The sequence below is a fragment of the Somniosus microcephalus genome, chromosome 1 (genome assembly GCF_052327205.1).
Source record: "Somniosus microcephalus isolate GS21.2 chromosome 1, FLI_Smic_1.0, whole genome shotgun sequence".
Lineage (NCBI taxonomy): Eukaryota > Metazoa > Chordata > Chondrichthyes > Squaliformes > Somniosidae > Somniosus > Somniosus microcephalus.
Window position 1 is genome coordinate 294,506,380 of NC_140987.1, and position 19,043 is coordinate 294,525,422.

The 19,043-nt window shown below is 44.4% G+C and overlaps 1 protein-coding gene across 13 annotated transcripts in view; it reads right to left on the bottom strand.

Annotated features, from left to right (window-relative positions):
• LOC147124842 (receptor-type tyrosine-protein phosphatase delta-like) overlaps positions 1-19,043 on the bottom strand; it is a 921,962-nt gene that overhangs the window by 545,069 nt on the left and 357,850 nt on the right. For all 13 annotated transcript variants that reach the window (XR_015079123.1, XM_085993952.1, XM_085993950.1 and 10 more), the window contains exon 4: positions 18,830-18,971. Coding sequence is in view for 12 of the 13 variants with exons in the window: in XM_085993952.1 (XP_085850078.1) it covers positions 18,830-18,971 (142 nt within the window). In the remaining variant the exon portion in view is untranslated. The remainder of the gene's footprint in view (positions 1-18,829; positions 18,972-19,043) is intronic.

A 19,043-nucleotide genomic window follows, 5' to 3' on the forward strand; every position in this document is an offset into this window, starting at 1 on the left:
ACAAGTTAATGTTCATGAAACAGTTCTTTTCAGAAGTAGCTTAACAGGAGGTTATTCAGAAAATTAGATATAAAAACAATCTGAAAGTATTTTTAATCTGGGTTGCGATGATGGGCTCTGGGTTACTGAAATGCTGGTTTAGCTATCCATCACTAGATCTGGCTGAACACATCATGCTCTACTGGGGCCCACTCTCTTCTGCCAAAATCATCCACTACTCTAGGCTCACCCAGCTTCTTTCTCCACTAACAACTGGCTCGTTAAGCCCCTCTCCTATGTGCCCTTATCCCTCACCTCCAGACTCAATTATTCCAATCCACTCCTGGGTTGGCCTCCTATCCTCCAGTCGCGGTAGATTTCAGCAAACTCTTCTGTCCGTATTCTAAACTTCACCAAGTCCTGCTCCCACATAAACCCCGTCATCCCTGACCTACGTAGGCTCCTAGTCCCCGAACATTTTGGGCCCGATTTAAATTGTGAGTCAGTTTAGGGCAGGTGAGTTTGGATGTCATTTCTTCGCTTCTCTGATTCTAGCCTCCTGTGCATGCCCCATTTTCATCCCAGCACTGAAGGCTGTGCCTTTAACTGCCTTGGCCCCACATTCTGGAATGTTTTTCTATGTTAAAGGCACTATATAATTGTAAGTTGTTTGTGCTTGTACGGATAGTATGGCACATGCTACTTTTTGAAAGTACCTCATTGTCTGATGACAGCAAGGTATTTGTAAAGTTTGGGAAAAGCTCCAAAAGTTGTTTCTAATTTATTGGTTGGCAAGTTAGAATATAAAGACATATCCCCAAGCACCATTTGAAAAGATAGCAAGGTCTTGGAATTGCACTGTATCATAACCACTTAAAACCTTCATACCAAATTATTTTCTTCATTATTTTAGCAGAGATATGAATCCACTTATATTAAATGATTTAACTCCTCTGCTGAAATAGTGGGCAATGCTTTTTTATATAGAGGCATTAAGTGAACTTACACTAATATTTGTGCAGCGCAACTTCAAGGCCCAAGTGTCCCTTGCATAAGCCAATTTTCATGATTTCTGAAAATATAACGTAATATATTTTCAATGATATTAATATGTAGATATAACAAGTATTTAGATGCGGATAGACTATGAAACATAGGAACAGGATTAGGCAATTCAGGCCTTGAGCCTGTTCCGCCATTCAGCTAGATCATGGCTGATCTTTACCTCAACTACTTTACCTGCCTTTGTTCCATATCCCTTTATACACTCACCCAACAAAAATATGTTGATCTCAATCTTGAAAGTTACAATTGACCCAGCATCCACAACCTTTTGGGAGCGAGTTCCTAATTTCCACAACCTTTTGGGAGCGAGTTCCTAATTTCCACTACCTTTTGGGAGCGAGTTCCTAATTTCCACTACCTTTTTCACTTGTGTGGAAAAAGTGCTTCCCAGAATGGCCTAGCTCTAATTTTAAGATTAAACCCCTTAAAAGACACACACACATTGGGATGAGCTTCCTCAGTGCTGCTCCCGCTCTGCTGCCGCACTTCCGGCAAAATTACAGTGGCGGTGTGGGAGCAGCTCCGAGGAAATTCACAGTATATGCTTCAATGCAGATATAACTTTTTCTTTTGAAAGCCAGCAACATGGAGCGCGATCTTGCCAGCCCCGGGGAGGCGGACCTGCCTGGAAAATGGCAGAATCTGAGGGCGGATGCCCATCCTGCCCCCAACCCGCCTCCGTGCCATCTTCCCAGGAGGTGGGTAGCCGACCCGCGCCAAGTCCTGTCTCCTGGAGGCGGGAAGGGGATTACAGGCACTTAACTGCCTGTTAACAGGGTCACCGGGGCAAGCAGTGGGTCTGCGGGGGTCGGAGGGGTCCAAAAGTGCACTGTGGAGGTAAGTGATGGGTGCAAGTGTGGAGAGATGAGTATGTGAGGTGAGTGGAAAGTGTTAGTAAAAGTATACTTACCTTTGTTTCTTCCTGCAGGCTTTAATCGTTGGGTATGTGGAGAATCTCGCATCTCACCGGCAAAGATGACAGATGGCTGCTGCATTCTCCAATGTAACAACCATCTAATTTCTGCTGAAGAAAGAGGTTTGATGAGTCAGGAATACAAGGACTCATCAAACAACAGAGAATGTCAGTGTTTGACAGTTTCACAGAGTTGTCAAACAATGCCAATTCATCTGTCAAAATTTTTTGACAGACGAAACGTCATACGCTGACGTTCTCTGTAACCGGCTTCCCCTTAATTGGCCTAAGCCCACTGGGCAGGCTTAACAAGGTCAATCATGGGAAAATAGCATGGGTTGGCCACAAGTCGATGGAGGCGAGACTAAAACCCGACAAGCGGCAGTCCCGCCTCCAAAGCGCCCCCATTGACAAAATTGCCCCTTGGACTCTGATGAAAGGGCGCCACTTGCGAAGCTTGCTGAAACCTGGCAAAACTCTTCGAAGGCTGCTGCAGTGATGTAATAATGCCAGAGACATAAATACTTCCTGCCCCAATTGCTTTTCAAAGGAATAGAGGGAAAGAAAAATAAGAGATGTTGTCAAGGTGGTGCGCCAAATCATAATGTTTATACAAGTGTAGGCGCCTTCCAGACAGTTGCCAACTTGTTCGTTTTTAATAGAAACCCTGAGTCTAGTAATATAAAACACTTATATTTGCTGGCACTGCAACGTAGTCCTCAAGTGTCATGGCCATTTTTACTGGACGATACACCTACACAGCTACCAGCAAATTAACCTGACTGGGGAGAAGCTACAGCTTGGCTGTGGATCATTTTAAAAGGGATGGATTTTTGGTTTAGGTTTAATTGGGTTGCCACACACCTTCTGCCAGTTAAGATCAGTAGCACTGCACAAAAAACACGAATTTTATTTCATTGCAGACGTGTTCTGTAACCCAATTTATGACAGATTTAAAATACTTTAGTTGTGACTAACAGCCATGGAATTCTCCTGTGTATTCGGGAGGTTTCTTTAAGCTCTCTCCTACTCTTTGGTACGGTAACTCAAAGGTCAAAGCACTTAACTCCCAACCGTGAAGGTCAGGAGTGCAAGTCCCATGGCTGTCTCTTGAACTCTCCTGTCTCAGTTGAATGAGTTTTTTTTTCTGGGGGCTCTCAGCCAGATGGACTGCTTACTGTGCATAGCTGAATTGCAGCTCCTGCCAACCTATCATTTCACAGCATTGATGACTGTCACAGGGAAATCCACGGCTCAAACCATACTGTCCTCTTGACTGGAGGAAGCAGGATTGTAATGCATGGACTGTGAGTGGAGAATGAGGGAAAGAGAATGGGAGAGCAAGGGGCAAAATAACAAATACAACTGAATAGCTATTGCCATCTAAATCTGTGAACAGTACAAGGTGACAAAAATAGTAAGTTCTCAAAAGAAATAAAGCTGTGAGATAAAATACATTTTAACATCATACAGTCAGCTAAATCCTTAATATACAGAAAATGGACAGACGCTCACCTCTCAGTCTAGTATCAGAGTTTATGAAGCAGTTGGTCAAGTCCTGGGCAAGACCACTGATCCTTCAGTTGTCTTTTTTGTGGTTTGCTCAAATCCTTCACACAATGAAAAAATAAACCACAGAGTCTTTTCAGCGAAAGTGAAGAAATGGATGTAGCTCACAGCCAGCTGAGCCCAATCCTATCTATATTCATTACTTAAAGTGAAAGCTAAGCTGCCCTTTCCAATGTTAAACCTCAAGCCTCTGTCCCTTTCCTTTCTCATAATCTGTAAGTGAAATTGCTGTTTGACTCTAAACTAGAGTTTGATGCACACCATAATGTAGGCTATTATTTTTGTCTTGTAGTTAGTAACAATCTTAAGGATTCAATCTAACAACATTTCACGCCAATTTTATGTAGTCTCAAACTCATTCTTTTCGAATGATAAGAGATAACCCATTGTAAATACGGAAATTTCAGTCATATTAACTGTCTTCTTCTACGTATTCATCCAATTACATCTGTTTTCATTTGACAGCTCATCTCACGAGAAAGTCAGGAAACGGCATCTGTGGAGCACATTTTGTCTTGGAAAGAATATAAGCGGAAGCATATTGCTTCCTCTATTAGAGGATTCCACATCTGCGACCCATGTGATTACCAAACCCACATGTATTCTGTTACACTTTGCTGTGGGGAAGACCCTTGTATTTACTTAAACAAAGGCAAAGCAGGTGCAAAGACACCAAAATCCATTACACACGTAGTTTGTTCAGCCTTCCAACCTTTTGTAACTCTGCATTACAGCACAGGACAAGCTAACATGCCACAAATGAGCAACAAAAGAAATGATTCTGGTAACTGCACGGTAAAATGTAAACAAAACTACAGACAAAACATCTCTGTGGCAGGATCGCTTAGGACTAAATTACACTATTACTCCATTTACACGGCCAGTGGGGAATCAATTCACATCCCACTGATGGGAACTGAATCTTTCTGCTGCACACTACAATGTGTTTACGTGCAGCAAAAAAGCAAACTGCACTTCAGAATGCAAAGCATTAATGGTACACTTGCACAGAAGGATACTAGATACTCACGACCTTCAACAGATAATGGGAGAGCCATCTTAGCATCCTTCCAGCCTGGAGTTTGGCTTCGATACATGTACTGGTCTGTGTAAATCATGTTTGGTTCTCCTCCCTGGCTCCTGACATTAACATAGTCAGCTCTTTCCAAGTTTGTTGTATTAGGATGAACTGAGTGGATTTTTCCTTAGTTTGTTGTCTCCACTCTTTTCCACTTTCCTTATCGTGGTTCACCTCTTGACCAGTATTCTGGGCTGGTAAAGCATTCTCAAGTCTCTGCTGATAATATCCTATTGGTAGGGGTTGCCAGTCTGCCGTACTTCACTAGCACAATAATGACCCCTTACGTTTTGGTTTGATAACCCTTCACAAACCACTGATTGATACTTTCCCCTCTCACCCTGAGATATGGGCAGAGATGTGGAATTCAGCATGTGGGAGAATTGTATATTATCAGGAGCCTTTCAAACTCACATTGTCGTGTGTTTGGGAATCACAAACAAAACATCTCACACATTGAAACACAAAATTATCATAACTGACAAGCCTTTTAATAGTTACCATATTTTAACATATCCCCTGGTAAATAATCTGCATAATTTTGCTATATATCACCACAAACCTACCATCACATCTGTTGCAGCTCTCGTATTCATTATCTACTGTACTTGCCAGATTTTGTTGTATTTAAAAGAAAGAAAGACTTGCATTTATATAGCGCTTTTCACGACCACCGGACATCTCAAAGCGCTTTACAGCCAATGAAGTACTTTTGAAGTGGAGTCACTGTTGTAATGTAGGAATCATGGCAGCCAATTTGCACACAGCAAGCTCCCACAAACAGCAATGTGATAATGGCCAGATAATCTGTTTTTGTTATGTTGGTTGAGGGATAAGTATTGGCCAGGACACCGGGGCTAACTCTCCTGCTCTTCTTCGAAATAGTGCCATGAGATCTTTCACGTCCACCTGAAAGAGCAGACGGGGCCTCGGTTTAACGTCTCATCCGAAAGACGGCACCTCCGACAGTGCAGCTCTCCCTCAGCACTGCACTGGAGTGTCAGCCCAGCTTTATGTGCTCAAGTCCCTGGAGTGGTATGATAATGTACTATAGCTTCAACAAAATCTGACTATAGTCTGGGTCTTTTTTTTCCACAAGTAGGTTAAGCTTGTTAATCTCTCCAACCCTCTTTAACATTTCTATCTGGCATGTGCACCTTCTTCCATGCCTCTGCCAGTGTCACTCTTGACCCAGCCGCAGGGGCCCTGTGAGGATTGTCCTGGCCCTTCATTTTTCATGCTTTCGCACAGTGACACTGCTGAAACTGGGAAGGCAGCAGAGTACAGCATTTCATGACATTGTATGCTAGTGATGGAGTGCTCCACGGCTCGAAGGGCCAATGGCCTACTCCTGCTCCTAATTCTTCTGTCACTGAATTGGGGAGTGATGGTGATGGTGGGGATAGGGATGTAGGCGGAGTGGTGGTTAATCTTGTCTTCATTTTCAGTTTACAATGGAGTTTAGAAGAATGAGAGGTGATCTTATTGAAACATACAAGATTCTGAAGGGGATTGACAGGGTAAATGCTGAGAGGTTGTTTTCCCCTGGCTGGAGTGTCTAGAACTAGGGGGCATAGTCTCCGGATAGGGGGTCGACCATTTAAGACTGAGATGAGGGGGAATTTCTTCACTCAGAGGGTTGTGAATCTTTGAAATTCTCTGCCCCAGAGGGCTGTGAATGCTGAGTCTTTGATATATTCAAGGCTGAGATAGATAGATTTTTGGACTCTCGGGGAATCAAGGGATATGGAGACCGGGAGGGAAAGTGGAGTTGAGGTCGATGATCAGCCATGATCTTATTGAATGGTGGAGCAGGCTCAAGGGGCAGCGTGGCCTACTCCTGCTCCTAGTTCTTATGTAATACTTGTCTATCAGCAGCAAGAATATCAAATCCACATCCTGGAAATGGAAAAATGTTGTTTTCCAACAGTTTCGGAGCAGACGAACAGTTTTTTCTTTACTACAGGCACAGCTAGTGTTGTATAGCTACTCACTATAATTAAGTAATTGCCATGTAAAAAATGCACACCTTTCAATCAGAATAAAGGTTTACATTTCCCACAAAGGTTTTTTTGTTGGTATTTATCGGTTACATCAATTTATAATAAACTGTCCCTCAAGATAGTGGTTCTGCTAGCACGTACTGTAATATTTGTCTCTCTCTATTACATTTCTCACAAATACTATATATCCCTTATCGTCTAAGTACATAAATCTCCATGGAGATAATTTTAGAGCCTGTTTTTATCTCCACTATGTGGCACTGAGCGATAGTGCACTAATACCCAGCACCACTGCGTCAACTCTGATAAATTTCATCCTAATCCAAACGTTGCAATGTTTGATTCAACACTGAATACACACTAAATATTTTCAACTATAATATTATTGCCTTTTTTTAGCCTGGCATCAAAGTTGTGGAATGTGGGAACAGATGCAGGCCATTCAGTCCCACAATCCTGTTCCGCCATTCAATTAGATCATTGATGATCTGTATCTCAACTCCATTTACCCACCTTGGTACCATGTCCCTTAATACCCTTACCTAACAATAATCTATCAATCTCAGTTTTGAGGTTTGCAATTAACCCCCAGCCTCAACAGCTTTTTGGGGTTGGGAGTTCCAGATTCCACTACATTTTGTGTGAAGAAGGGCTTCCTGTCATCACCCCTGAACGGCTTAGCTCTAATTTTGCGCCTCCTTGTTCTAAATTCCCCGTCAGAGGAAACAGTTTCTCTCGATCTACTCTATCAAACCCTTTCATCATCTAAAACACCACAATTAGATCGCCCCTTAATCTTCTATACTCAAGGGAATACAAGCCTAGTCTATGTAACCTGGCCTCATAATTTAATGCTTTTAGCCTCAGTATCATTCTGGTGAATCTGCGCTGCACCCCCTCCAAGGCCAATGTATCCTTCCTGAGGTACGGTGCCCAGAACTGAACACAGTGTCCAGATCCGGTCTAACCAGAGCTTTATACAACTGCAGCATAAATTCCACCCCTTTGTATTCCAGCCCCCTGAGATAAAGTCCAACATTCCATTAGCCTTTTTAATTATTATTTGTATCTGTCCACTAACTTTTAGTGATTTTTGTACATGGACCTCTAAATCTCTCCGTTCCTCCACTGTTCCAAGCTTCTCACCATTTAGAAAATACTCTGATCGATCTTTCTTGGTCCGAAGTGGATGACCTCACACTTCCCCGCGTTGAACTCCATCTGCCACAGTTTTGCCCACTCACTCAATCTATCGATGCCCCTTTGCAACATTCTGCTCCCATCTACACTATTTACTGTGCCACCTAACTTAGTGTCATCAGAAAAGTTCAATATACAGCTCTCTATTCCTTCATCTAACTCATTTATAAATATAGTGAAAAGCTGTGGCCCCAGTACAGATCCCCGGGGGGGGGAACCACAGGTCACATCCTGCCAATTTGAGTACATGCCCATTATCCCTACTCTCTGCCTCCAACCTCCTGACCAATTCCCTAAGTCAATAGGTTGCCTCCAATTCCATGTGCTCCAATTTTTGATAACAGTTGTGAATTTTGCTATTATAAGGGCAGTATTATTTTGCCCCAAACTTTGTTATAAATTAGCCATTTAATGAACTACTACTACAACAACTTGCATTTATATAGCACCTTTAACATAGTAAAACATCCCATGGTGCTTCACAGGAGCGATTATCAAAGGAAATTTAACATCGCACCACATATAGAGATATTAGCTTGATCAAAGAGGTAGGTTATGGAGTGTCTTAAAGCGAGAGAGAGAGAGAGGCAGAGAGCATTAGGGAGGGAATTCCAGAGCTGAGGGCCTTGGCAGCTGAAGGCACAGCCGCCAATGGTGGAGCGATTGAAATCGGGGATGTGCAAGAGGACAGAATTGGAGGAGTGCAGATATCTCGGAGGGTTGTACAGCTGGAGGAGGTTTTAGAGATATGGAGGGGCGATGCCATGGATGGATTTGAAAACAAGATGAGAATTTTAAAATCGAGGCGTAGGTCAATGTAGGTCGGCGAGCACAGGGGTGATGGGTGAATCGCACTTGGTCCAAGTTAGGACACGGGCAGCAAAGTTTTGGATGAGCTCAAGTTTACAGACCGTGCAAGATGGGAGGCCGGCCAGGAAAGCATTGGAATAGTCAAGCCTGGAGGTAACCAAGGCATGGATAAGGTTTTCAGCAGCAGATGAGCTGAGGCAGGAGCGGAGATTGGCGATGTTGCAAAATTAATTAAAAATGATCTCTTATTGTCTTCCACCTCAAATACATTAAATATTCTGACGTACAATGCTGTTTGCTCTTCACTTAATCCTTAGACTGTTAAGAGGCCCATGGAAATTTTGTCTTGGTGGGTTGGCTAATTTTGCAAATTTTAAGTTTATGATGCTAAAAGCAACACACCTATTGCAGTAATAAAGCGGCTCAAACATATTTAATTCTCCCATTACTGTAATATTAAATATTATACTAAAACACTTTCAATTTTTTAAAATCAAACACTACTTGTGTCTACCAGATTGTCCTTTTAGCACCTCTTCTTTTAAGATTTTCATTTCAATTTTGCTCTTTTTCCAGTTACTAATATACTTAGCTTAGACTTTTACATTTTCAATGTTAAAATTTAAAACTTACTTTGCTTCTTCTGCCTCCCTGCTCTGACCAACCATTTTGGAATTGGTTGCGAATGTGAAAAGTAATTTTTCTCAGCCAATCAAGAATGGAAGATTGTCATGGTCACACAATGTAGCATGAGACAGGAAGTGGCTGCTGAGGGACAAGTGTAATTATTGTCTGCCATCCAGAAAAAGCAACATGCAAACATCCATGGTGTATTAAGGGATAGAAAAAACATATAAATGAGGTACTTCTGCATCTTAATGAGCCATTTTGTAACTCGCATTGTGAGTAGGTCAAAATAAGCGATGTCGGAACAGAGGTTTTTAAAATAGCATCGGCTGTGGTAAGTTAAAGCAAAAAATAAATCACAAAAAAGCCTTGTCAGACAGACATAACCTTTTTGAAATTTGGACTTACGTGGTGGTTAGTTCAACGTTAAACTTTTTCACTCTGTTAAAAGCTCTCCAATTAATCTGTTTAGGTGGCTGAAAATATAAATGGTTCCACTTCAAATTATGAAATCAAATATTTTTCATTGTTCATTAATGTAAACATGTTCTAAACTTTAGCTTTTTAACCTGCATGTTTTGGGTTATATAAGTACAAGTTATGTAACTGTCTTTGACTGAGATCAAGGTAATTTCACAGTCAGTCTATATGTCTCATCATATGGGAGATATTAAGATGACTCGATTAGAATGGGGAAATGTCAGCAGTATGGGTAGGCACCAAGATTAATGGAGCACAGGAATGGCTGGATGATTGTTCTGCGTCTGTCTGATGGGCCAGCAGAATACCTCAAATATTAACTGTGCACTTAGTGATCTGCCGCTGACCCAAAGTAATCAAAATTGCTACTGCCAAAACAGTTGAAACTGAATGGTCTGATTTTGCCAACCTGGGTAGAGAAGTAAATCACTTCACGCGACACTGCCAATTACTTCCTCTTACAATTAAATTTGCAATCAGGGCAGCTTTAAAAATTCATTTTAATGAAATCAGACTGGACCCTCCAGCTACTTGATAACAGACACTATTAATCTTCACCACAAGAACTGCACATAAAAAACAAACTTAATTTGAAGTCATTTACAGTCTTCAATGTATATTTTTTACTGACAAAATACCATTCGACAGTAAAACTAAAAAATGCGACAAGGGTTCACAGAACTATTATTACTACCACAGTCAGGCAAAAGGCGAATGCTATCTAGATCATCTGTATATCTTTTTTTGCTGTTCTCATACTGTTATTATCTTCAGTGTGGCCTTTGTTGAACTGCCACAGTGAATAACATTTGTCACAGGATAAAGATGGCGACGGGAGAAGCTGTAATTTACAAAGTGAAAGAAAAGGCACTTTCTCTCCCTTTTGTTGGTGGAAAATTGCATGTACTGATTGAATCAGACATCCAGTGATCCTTGTATTGTACATACTGAGAAAGGGAAAATTGTCAAGAAAGTGTTTTGATTTACTTGCTGATCACCATGTTCTCAAAACCAAATTGCCATGTCACAGAAGGCTCATTATCACTGGTGGTCCCAATGGTTAGGAAAAGTTACATGACATATTCCTCAAGCTCACTTACAGCTTCCATTTTATAATTTCATATTCCCCTAAATGAACATCTAAGGCAAGCCATTGAGGGGCCTACATACACACAGGAAATACTCCTCCACTTCTGATGTTCAGTATAAATTTTTAAACATATCAGCAGAGCTGGCTGTATAAAGGCTTTGATTTTATTAAGTGTTCAATAGAAAGCTGTTACTTGCATAGAATGAGCTAGTTGTTCGCACTGCTCAATGCAGTACCTGTGTAAGGGGAGAGCATCCAACTGGAGAGATTCTATTTTTAAATCAACTCTTCCTTATGCCTCAATAGGCTGCTAACACACTACCTGAATGGATGGTGGAATCAGATTGCATAAAAACTTTCAAAAGGCAATTGGATATGTACTTGAAGAGGATTAATTTGCAGGGTTATGGAGAAAAAGCTGGATGTGGGACTAAATTGAACAGCACTTTCAAAGAGCCAGCACAAGCACGACGGGCCGAATGGCCTCCTTCTGTGCTGTAAGATTCCAAAAGACTGCATAATCACCTCAGTGGCACAGATTCAAATCCCAGCCTTGTCTGGCACTTTTTCCAGACTGCCCCTCAAACAGCAAGCTGACTTTCCTGATCAGGTTACCTATCTCAGCAGCAAAAGGAGAGAAAGGAAAATTAACTAGTAGGGCTTCCGGCTCAGCTTATACTCCAGAATTTCCAACTAACGTGCCACAAAGCAGAATTAGTGGTAACCACACAGATGGGTACAACAACAACTATACAACACCTTTAACAGAGAAAAATGTCCCAAAGCTGTTCACAAAGCATAAGTCGACTCCAGGCCAAAGAAGGAGATACCAGATGGGGTGACCAAAAGCTTGGTCAAAGACGTTGGTTTTAAGGAGGGTCTTAAAGGTCGAGAGAGAGGTGGAGAAGTGGAGAGATTTATGGAAGGAATTCCAGAGCTTAGGACATAGATGACTAATGGCACGGTGGGGTGAAGGGAGTGGAAATAATGCTTATGTACACTCACTGCTGGAAGAAACTTTATTCTGGGAGGCTGTGCAGGGGAGAAAATACTTTTTTAGGAAATGCACCTGAATTAATATAGAACAGGAACAATTATTTGTCATCATCTTGGGCTAGATGTAAATGTGACACTGACTGAAATTTACTCAGACATCCCTTTGGGATAGTATAGCCACTGTTAGGTTATAAGCTCCACAATCTATTAAGATCTTCCCCTTATTAATGCATCACAGTTAAAATGTGCTATTTTTTTTGAATGGCACATGTCAGAATTAAGTGCACTTACCTTAAGTGTTGGTGCATTAGCTTCAAGCTACAACACTCTGACAAGCTGTACCACAATTTCTATACAGCGTTCAGACTCCCATTTTATTCTGTTAATTGCACAGATTGTACTTGTATGTCCCAGAAACTCTTAGCTTAACCAGATGCTGCACAGTGTATGTTAATGCCAAAGCAGTAGCTTCACATTCCCAGAGCAAGAGTTTTTGATATTTCTGACAGAAGCGAAATGTCTGAAGTCACTGCCTTCCTCCACTCCCCCTAGACTTATCGATTTCCTTAAATGCTTTTGATATTCATCATTATATCAAGGGCAATGAATCACTGGCCTCTTGTTCCTGCAAGCGCTGACATCCTTTTGAAATGTAATTTAATTCATGATTTTTACAAAGGAAGATGAATCATTTTGGTTTGTTCCACTCTTTTCCAACAATTCCCTGATTTAAATAGTATCAGCAAAAAGTCATTAAAATAAAGTCAAATATTACTTTATCATCATTTTATATACACTTATATCCCTAAATTTGGCAGCACACACTCCCTTTCAAAAATACAACAGAATGGTCACCATTATTGGTGCAAGCAGGACTAGAAACAGATGTGCAATCGTATGGAACGGAGTGGGTAGATCAGTGGAATTTCCCAGAGTTGGGGGAGAGGGAGGTAGGGATATAATCCATGCTGGAAACAAACTGTGTGTGGTGATAATACATGACTTCCACATCCTTCCTAGTGGCTGTGCTGGCTGTCTGAAAATATGAAGTATTTTTGCTGCTAGCAAAAAATGAGAATAAAGCTGGCGCGGCAATACTCAAAGAGAGGCTGATTCAGACACAACATGGCCTTTGCTCGAACATTTTTGAACGTCTGTATTTATATGGCTCCTAAATACAATGTTACAGAAACATATGAAAACGTCGGACAGAAAAAGACCAGCTGGACTATCAAGCCTGTCCCATACAGTCATGAAGCCTTATGCATCATGAGCACGATACTCCCTACCCACCAGGAGCCATGTAATCTCCTGAGAGAGGCGAAAAACCAGATTTTAAAAACAAGGGGGGAGAAATTCGGTATTGCCCCATTTGGGGCGCAATTCTCGGCCGGGCACAAAGTTTTGCGCCCGGCGCAAATTATCGCCACCTACTACGAAATTGGTCTGTCTCGCCCCTGGAGCTGATTGCAGCGCTAAATCAGGCGCTGCATGACTGTCTTAAGGCGCTAAGCCGGAGGAGTGAGGCGCTAACTCAGAGGGCAGGCGCAGCGCAGGTGCTGTCAGTTAGCGATTGCACACAGACACGCTGGCGCCGGTCAGCTCTTAAAGGGGAGGGTCGATCTTGATTTGCAGCCGCACCCTGCGCACTGGAGCCCTGAATCTTGGCCTGGACAGACCTGTTGCCAAATCCTGCAGCCAAGGACCATGGAGAGGGCCAGGGAGCGAGCGCTCCATTTCAGCGAGGGGGCCTTGGAGGCTCTGGTTGGCGCGGTGGAGCGCAGGCGATCTCTCCTGTGCCCAGAGAGTGGCAGGAGGCCTCTGCCCAGCGAGTACCAAAAAGCTTGGAGGGAGGTGGCTCACAGAGTGACCTCCAGCAGCATGGTGCCTAGGACCCCTGTGCAATGCAGGAAGAAGTTCAACGACCTCACTCGGGTCGTCAGGGTGAGTGCCTTTTTCAGAAACCTCTTCATCCCTCCAACTTGATCTCGCTTTATGGCCAAAAGGTCTTGAAAGCCCCAATGCCCAGCACTCCTCCAACACCTTTGGCCCGTTCAGGAAACTCACATGCACATTCAGCACTTTGCACACAGTAAGGGATATTCGACCATGGGAGGCATTTCAGCCAAGATCATGGCTGCACACAGTAAGGGCTATTCGACCATGGGAGGCATTTCAGCCAAGATCATAGCTGCAACTTCACTCAGGCCCCGTCCTTTTTCTTGCAGGGTAAGCTGGCACATAATAGGAGACAGCAGCAATGGACTGGGGGTCGCCGACCTTACCTTCAAGCCCTGACCGATCTAGAGCAGCGAGTCCACCAGATTGTGGCAAGCCGGATGCTTGGCTCCGTTGCCACTGGAGACGCCGAACCCGTTCTGGCCAGCAATGGTAAGACCTCGCTCCTTCCACTTGTTCCTCACAACAGCATCCTTTGACACTCTCGATCCAAATCAGTACATCGCTGCACTCATTCCTCCCTTGCTGCCACCCTGTCCTCATGCAAAAGCCACTCTTGTACCTCCCTGCTTTCAGGTGCTGATTCACCAGGTGAGGAGGCGGGCCCTCAAGCTGCCACTGGGAGTGAATCTGAAGGCGAGGAGGAAGAGGAAGCCGGACCATCAGCGCAACCCTCTGCCGAGGCAGCCCATGGCCATACTGGGGACACGCCTTCCCTGGAGGGGGGGGAATGGTCTGATGAGGGTGAAGCTCCAGGACCCAGCGGGCTGCAGCAACGCGAGGGGGGTAGGGAAGCTCGGGGGCCTTCTCCCAGGAGGGAGAGTATGGCCCTCAATCCTGCTACAGTAAGCGCAGAAGAGGTGCGGCTCCTCACTGAAATGAGCGCCCAGGCGGAGCAAAGGGACACTGAGCTCATGGCTGCAGTGGCAAGGATGTCCGAATCCATTGAGTCACTGGCAAGGAGTGTCCAGGACTTCGGTGCAGCACAGGCGTCTGCCACGCAAATGCTAAGTGCTGCAATGCAGTCAGTGGGTGGGCTCATGCAGACGCAGATTGAGGCCACGCGAGCACTAACTGCTGCCACCCTCGCTGGATCGGGCAGATTTCCCCGGAGCTCTCACCGCGCCGCAGCAGGCCAGCAATCTGTGCTCCCGCAGATTGCTGCGCATGATGAAGTGCTGCCCCGTGGGAGTGCCAGTGTGTCGGTCGAGCGGGGAGGTGCTGTCCTCTATCAGGATGGCAGCATTCCTGCTGCCAGCACTGTCACTTCTCCACTGCAGTTGCCACCACCTATAGGACAGACTGGTGCCGCCCATGCAGAGTTGGAGCAGTCAGCAGCCGGGCCCTCCAGGTCCAGAGCTGCTCCAGGCCGTCCCTCAAGGACATCTGCAATCTCAGTTTCTGACACTCAGCAGCCTTCCCCCAGTCTTGCTGCAGCCACTGGGGTCCCAGTGCGGAGGAGCTGCAGGGTGGGAAGGGGGCAATTTCGCAAGAGAAGCAGATCACCCTCGAAGGGCAAAAGGTAGAAGGTGTGGCAAAAAGTGGTTCATTGTTTTTTTGAAGGCCGAGGATCATGGTCATATCTTTGTTACTGTTTTGGACATTGTCTCCAGGTTGTGAGAGCCAGTTATGTGATTGACTGTTTCTTTGTGTCTTTCTTTCTATTACTTTGTCATTTGGGAAGGATACACAGTTTTGTTAATAAAGAAGTGTGTTCATTCAAAATGTGCCTGTTTGCTCTTTGCACTCGTTGTTGCCTTGACCGGCTTAGGGGTTGCGGCATGGTTCCATTCAGGTTCTTTGAATGGCAGAAGCCATTCCCTCAGAGGGGGCCTAGAAGCGACTTGCGATAAGACTTTGACGGACAGCCCTTGCACTTTGTGCCTCCCTCCCGTCTTGGTGCTGCTGCTCCTCCTCCTCCTCCTCCTCTGCTGGTGCTCCAAGGCCCGCTGGCATTGGCTGGGTCCTGAGGATTGCCAGGTTATGCAGCATGCAGCAGACAACAACGAAGTGGGAGACTCGCTCAGGCGAGTACTGCAGGGCTCCTCCAGAGTGGTCCAGACAGCGGAACCGTTGCTTGAGCACGCCAATTGTGTGCTCAATGATGTTCCTGGTAGCTTGATGGCTCTCGTTGTATCGTTCTTCTGCAGGGGTACTGGGCGAATGGAGCGGGGTCATCAGCCAGGTGCACAGAGGATAGCCCTTGTCCCCGAGAAGCCAGCCTCCTGGGTGAAGCGGGGCCTCAAAAAGGTCTGCCACAGAAGTCTGGCGCAGGATGAAGGCATCGTGGCTGCTGCCTGGAAATTGGGCATTGACAGCGACTATCAGCTGTCTGTGGTCACAGACCAACTGGACGTTCAAGGAATGGAAGCCCTTTCGGTTGCGGAAATCCTCGGCATTCTTTTGCGGCGCCCGCAAAGCCACATGGGTGCAGTCAATGATGCCCTGCACCATGGGGAAGCCCGCTATTCTTGCAAAGCCCGCTGCGCGATCTTGCTGCTTGTCAGGGGTCATCAGGAAAGAGATGTACTCTCGTCTCCTGTTAAAGAGGGCATTTGTGACTTGACAGATGCAGCAATGCACCGCAAACTGGGAGATATTGGCAATGTCCCCAGTAGCAGATTGAAAGGAGCCGGTGGCATAAAAGTTGAGAGCCACTGTTACCTTCACTGCCACCGACAGAGACGTCCTGCTCCTCAGTTGAGGTTGCAGATCTGGCTGGAGGAGGTGGCAGAGCTCAGTGACCACCTCCTTGCTGAATCGCAGCCTTCGCAAACACTGCTCCTCAGACATATTGATGTATGAGAACTGTTGTCGAAAAACCCTGGGAGAGTAAGGTCTCCTGTACCGACGCCTGTTGGCCCTCCTCCGTCTGGCCATGATTGCCACTCTATCTCTGCGTCTCTGTGCCCTCTCAATGTGGTGGAGAAGCACGATGTGCCCATCCATTACAGCCCCCATAATATGTGAGCAATCAAAGTTATGCCGGTGAAAAAGCAAAGCAACTACAAAATTATGAGCAGAAGCCAAAACTACCTCAGACAGCGTTGACTCAATGCAGAAGTCTCTCTTTCTCCCTTTGTCTCTCAGCAAATCTCTCTCTCTCTCTCTCAGAACGAGTGGTCCAAAAATGGCTACCACACAGAAGACAGGAAGAGCCCCCTTTAAATAGCGCCCCCCCAGCCCCACAGCGACTGGGAAGAGTTCCTGTCAACCTGTTGTTGGTAGCGACAGGCGGAAAGGAGGGGGGCACCACTGAATTTCCAGTCCAGGGCGCCCCAAGGGCGTTGCGCTCTGGAATGACGTCAAGATCTGCGTGCGCAGGAGAGCGGGCAGTAGGGTTTAGCGCCGCCGCTAAATGTCCACTCAATTTCGCAAGAGGCGCAGGGCTCGCCACGCCCGGGCGCTAGTTGGTTAGCGTCCCACTTATCGCCCTCTTAAGGCGCTAACGGGTGGCGCTCACAACTGAATTTCTCCCCCAAGGTCAATTAGGGAAAAAAATAGCTGGAAAATTCCTCTTCAATCCCTCTAGGTGCCTGAAATTAGACCCGGAAACCACATTAACCATGACTTATATTACCTGGTACCTACCTCTTTTATGGCATGACCTCTGCCCCAGCCAGGAACTAATCCAGCTCTCTTTTGAAGGTACTCACTGCATGAGCCACTAACTTGTTCCATAGGTCTACTCTCCTCTGGGAAAAGAAGGACCGCCTAACATCTAACCTATTTCTGCCCCTTTTATGATTTATAAGCATGACTGCTGATCCTCCCCAACCTATTTAATTGAAATAATTTGTCAATGTGAACACAATCTACTCCTTTCATTATTTTATAGACTTCAATCAAATTGCTTCGGTGTCTGCGCTTCTCTAAAGTATGTAAACCCAGCTTTTTAAGCCTATCCGGGTAGCTAAGTTGTTTTAAACTGGCAATCAATCCTGTGGCCCTCCTCTGAACCTTTTCCAAATCCTCAATATCACCCATATAGAGAATGTCCACAGATAATTTTACAGCAAAAGCTAGTGATCTATCTTGGAATTGCTAAAGAACAGTATTTTAACTCACACCCAAAACTATCCAACAATCAATAACGGAGTATGTTACAGGAAAACACAAATCACGAACCGGTTATGATACACATCTAACCTTTTATTTCCCAGAAGCAGCACACTCCATTCTTGCCAGCTATCCTCTTATTTTGTTCTTTCATAGCGTTCTGTCTGCAATTTGTAACCAGCTGTTCTTTGTTCCCTAACATTCCTACTGAGACATCTGAATGGATTTGACTTCATCACATAAACTGCTCAGCACTGCTTTCACAGCAGGACAGCAATGTTTATCCTCAAGAAGGGGTATTAATAAAATAGCATTGTAATGAACATGCTAATCATGGTCACACAGTATTAGACAATGGCAAGGAACGCTGCTGTGTTCTCAATCAGTATTATGAGCTCTTTAATTTTAAGACAATAAAATGGTGTGCAGTTGGTTTCCCAGAATGCCACTCTCCACGTTACCCAACAGTACCTCTTTGTTTGGCTTGCTGAACATACAATTCAGAACTTGCTGTGGATCAAATATCCTCGACAGACCAGATTACAATAGAGCGAGCAAGCACTTTCAGCAATTTTATCTTTATTTCACACCCTCATGTGAAGAAATGAAATACTGATGAAAATGCTGCAAGGTAGTACAAGAATAATTCATCACAAAATGCCAATTTTTTTTAAAGATTTCATCAAAATATGCATTTCTTGTCCTTACTGAGAAGTCCGCATATTGATATTCTAAATCAAGAGTTAATTCATCTGCTGAGGTGCATGGTCATAATAACTCTCGCAGCAATGGAACATTCTGTTTCTATAATACTGTAGTGGAAAATGTTAATACCAATTAGTTTCTACACATTTATCTATTTGCATCGTAAAATCCAAGCCAGCCATGTATATCAAATGGACAGTACTCTTCACAGCTTACCTTCACAGCTGAAAATGAAAGAGAAACTTAAGACTGCCTTGCAGCGCTGGGTTAAGTTTACTGCGCTGATGGAAACCTACCACGTAACACTGTGAGCCTGGTGGTGGCACTTATTTCTCCAACACTGTTGGAGGCTACACATTCATAAATAGCCTCATCCCGTGGCGTCCGTAATGGCTGTATTCTGAGAACAGACCCAGATCCATCATCGAACTCTATCACCTGTGGACATAAACAGCAACATTGTTTTAGAATACTTGTCTTCTAATTTTTAAGAGTTGTTTGGCGCACCAT